The 2,013-nt window shown below is 48.2% G+C and overlaps 1 protein-coding gene across 1 annotated transcript; it reads left to right on the forward strand.

Moving 5' to 3' along the window:
- Nucleotides 1–265: 265 nt before the first annotated feature.
- On the forward strand, nucleotides 266–1,771 carry LOC130274514 (keratin, type I cytoskeletal 10-like). Its single transcript, XM_056522948.1, has one exon. The coding sequence runs from the start codon at nucleotides 266–268 to the stop codon at nucleotides 1,769–1,771; it is 1,506 nt and encodes a 501-aa protein (XP_056378923.1).
- Nucleotides 1,772–2,013: the final 242 nt, after the last annotated feature.

Raw genomic sequence — 2,013 nt, forward strand, 5'->3', positions numbered from 1 at the left:
CGGGAGTAGTGGTGCTAGTGGGCAAAGATTAGGGGTAAGTAGCTCCAGCAGTGTCCCAAGAAGTGGCAATGGAAGCTATAGTGGTGGATTCAGTAGTAGATCAACTGGTGGGTTTTCTAGCAGAAGCACAGGTGGGCGACAAGGTTATAGCAGCGGTGGGTGTGGAGGTTTTAATTTAGGAAGCTCAGGTTGTGTACCAAGTGGAGGTTATAGTTTTGGCTCACAAGGTGGGGAAGGTCTTATTAAGGCAGGAGAAAAGGAAACCATGCAGAATTTGAATTCCCGCTTGTCTGCCTATATGGATAAGGTGGCGGCTTTAGAAGACTCCAATGAAGAACTTGAGGAGAAAATCAGAAACTGGTATGAAACAAACAAACCTAAAGATGTCGACAACAGCAAATATTACAAGACCATTGAAGACCTCAATGATCAGATCAGCGACGCTACTAAAGATTACAACCAGCTGACTGTGGAGGTTGAGAATGCCCGGCTTGCAGCTGACGACTTCAGAGGAAAGTACGAGATGGAGTTAAACATGCGCCAAGAAGTGGAAATGGACATTGAGGAGTTACGTAAAGCTCTGGATGACCTGACTCTGGAAAAGGCTAGTCTTGAGGGTCAAGTTGAAGATCTGACAGAAGAAATTGCATTGAACAAGAAGAATCATGAAGAGGCCATGAAGGCCTTGCGAGGGCAAAAAAGTGATGTCGTTGTCCAAGTAGACGCTGCTCCAGGCATCAACATCCTTAAAGTTCTAAATGACATAAGGTCTCAATATGAAGACATGGCGGAAGAAAATCGCAGAAAGGCTGAGGAAGAATACAACCAAAAGCTGGCTGAACTGAACAATGAGATTTCTTATAGCAGCGCAGAGGCTGAGAATGGCAAGGCTGAGCTCGCTGAATTAAGACGTACTGTGCAGACCATGGAGATAGACCTGCAGAGTCAACTTGCTATGAAATGTTCTCTGGAGAACGCGTTGGCTGAGACTCAGATTCGCTATGCTCGTCAGCTGGCTCAAATTCAACAAATGGTCTCCAACCTGGAGGAGCAACTAGCTCAAGTGCGTAGTGAAATGGAGAACGAATCCTGCAAGTACAATCAACTTCTGGACATCAAAACCAGGCTAGAAAGTGAGATAGAAATGTACCGCAGCCTGGTGGATGGAGAAGGTGGTTCAAGCAGCGGTTCTGGCAGTGGCGGCAGCAGTTCAGCCAGAGTTTCCAGCAGAGTTTCCACCAGTGTTTCTGGAAGTGGCACCCCCAGTGGCTCCAGCAGTACCTCCAGAAGAGGCTTCAGCAATGGCTCCAACAGTGGTTCTGGCAGTGGCTCCACCAGTGGGTTCAGCAGTGGCTCCATCTCTGGCTCCGGCAGTGGGTTCAGCAGTGGCTCCACCAATGGCTCTGGCAGTGGGTTCAGCAGTGGCTCCACCAGTGGCACCATCAGGGGTTCCAGCAGTGGGTTCAGCAGTGGCTCCACCAGTGGCGCCACCAAGGGTTCCAGCAGTGGGTTCAGCAGTGGTTCCAGCAGTGGGTTAAGCAGTGGCTCCACCAGTGGCGCCACCAAGGGTTCCAGCAGTGGGTTCAGCAGTGGCTCCAGCAGTGGCATCACCAGTGGTTCCAATGGGTCAAGTTACGGCTCAAGTGGTGCTGAAAGAAGATCTGATTCACCATCAGTGCCAGAACCTGCAAAAAGACGACTAGTGACCACACTCACTGAGGAGAGAGTGGACAGAAGACTAGTCACCACCATGGGCCCCAAGAAGGCATAATAATGAGTCCATTACTATCTTCCTTTTGCACAAAGACTGTTGTAGACATCTTCAACCTTTACCTTCTCTCAGCATTTAGGCCCCAGGCCAGTGCGCTCTGCATTATTCTATAGTTCTATTATTCTATATGGTTTTCCTGTATACTCGTTATTGCCTTTTTCAGTGCTTGTATTTTCTATTTCTCTGTTAATAAAGTCTTTTCTGTGCAATTACAAGGAAAACGTTTTCACAGTCTTTTTTTC

This window comes from Hyla sarda, chromosome 5, assembly GCF_029499605.1.
Source record: "Hyla sarda isolate aHylSar1 chromosome 5, aHylSar1.hap1, whole genome shotgun sequence".
In the NCBI taxonomy this organism is placed as follows: Eukaryota; Metazoa; Chordata; class Amphibia; order Anura; family Hylidae; genus Hyla; species Hyla sarda.

Excerpts from the sequence above, each read along its gene's own strand:
- LOC130274514 (XM_056522948.1), top strand. The coding sequence starts at position 266 with ATGCAGAATTTGAATTCCCGCTTGTCTGCCTATATGGATAAGGTGGCG.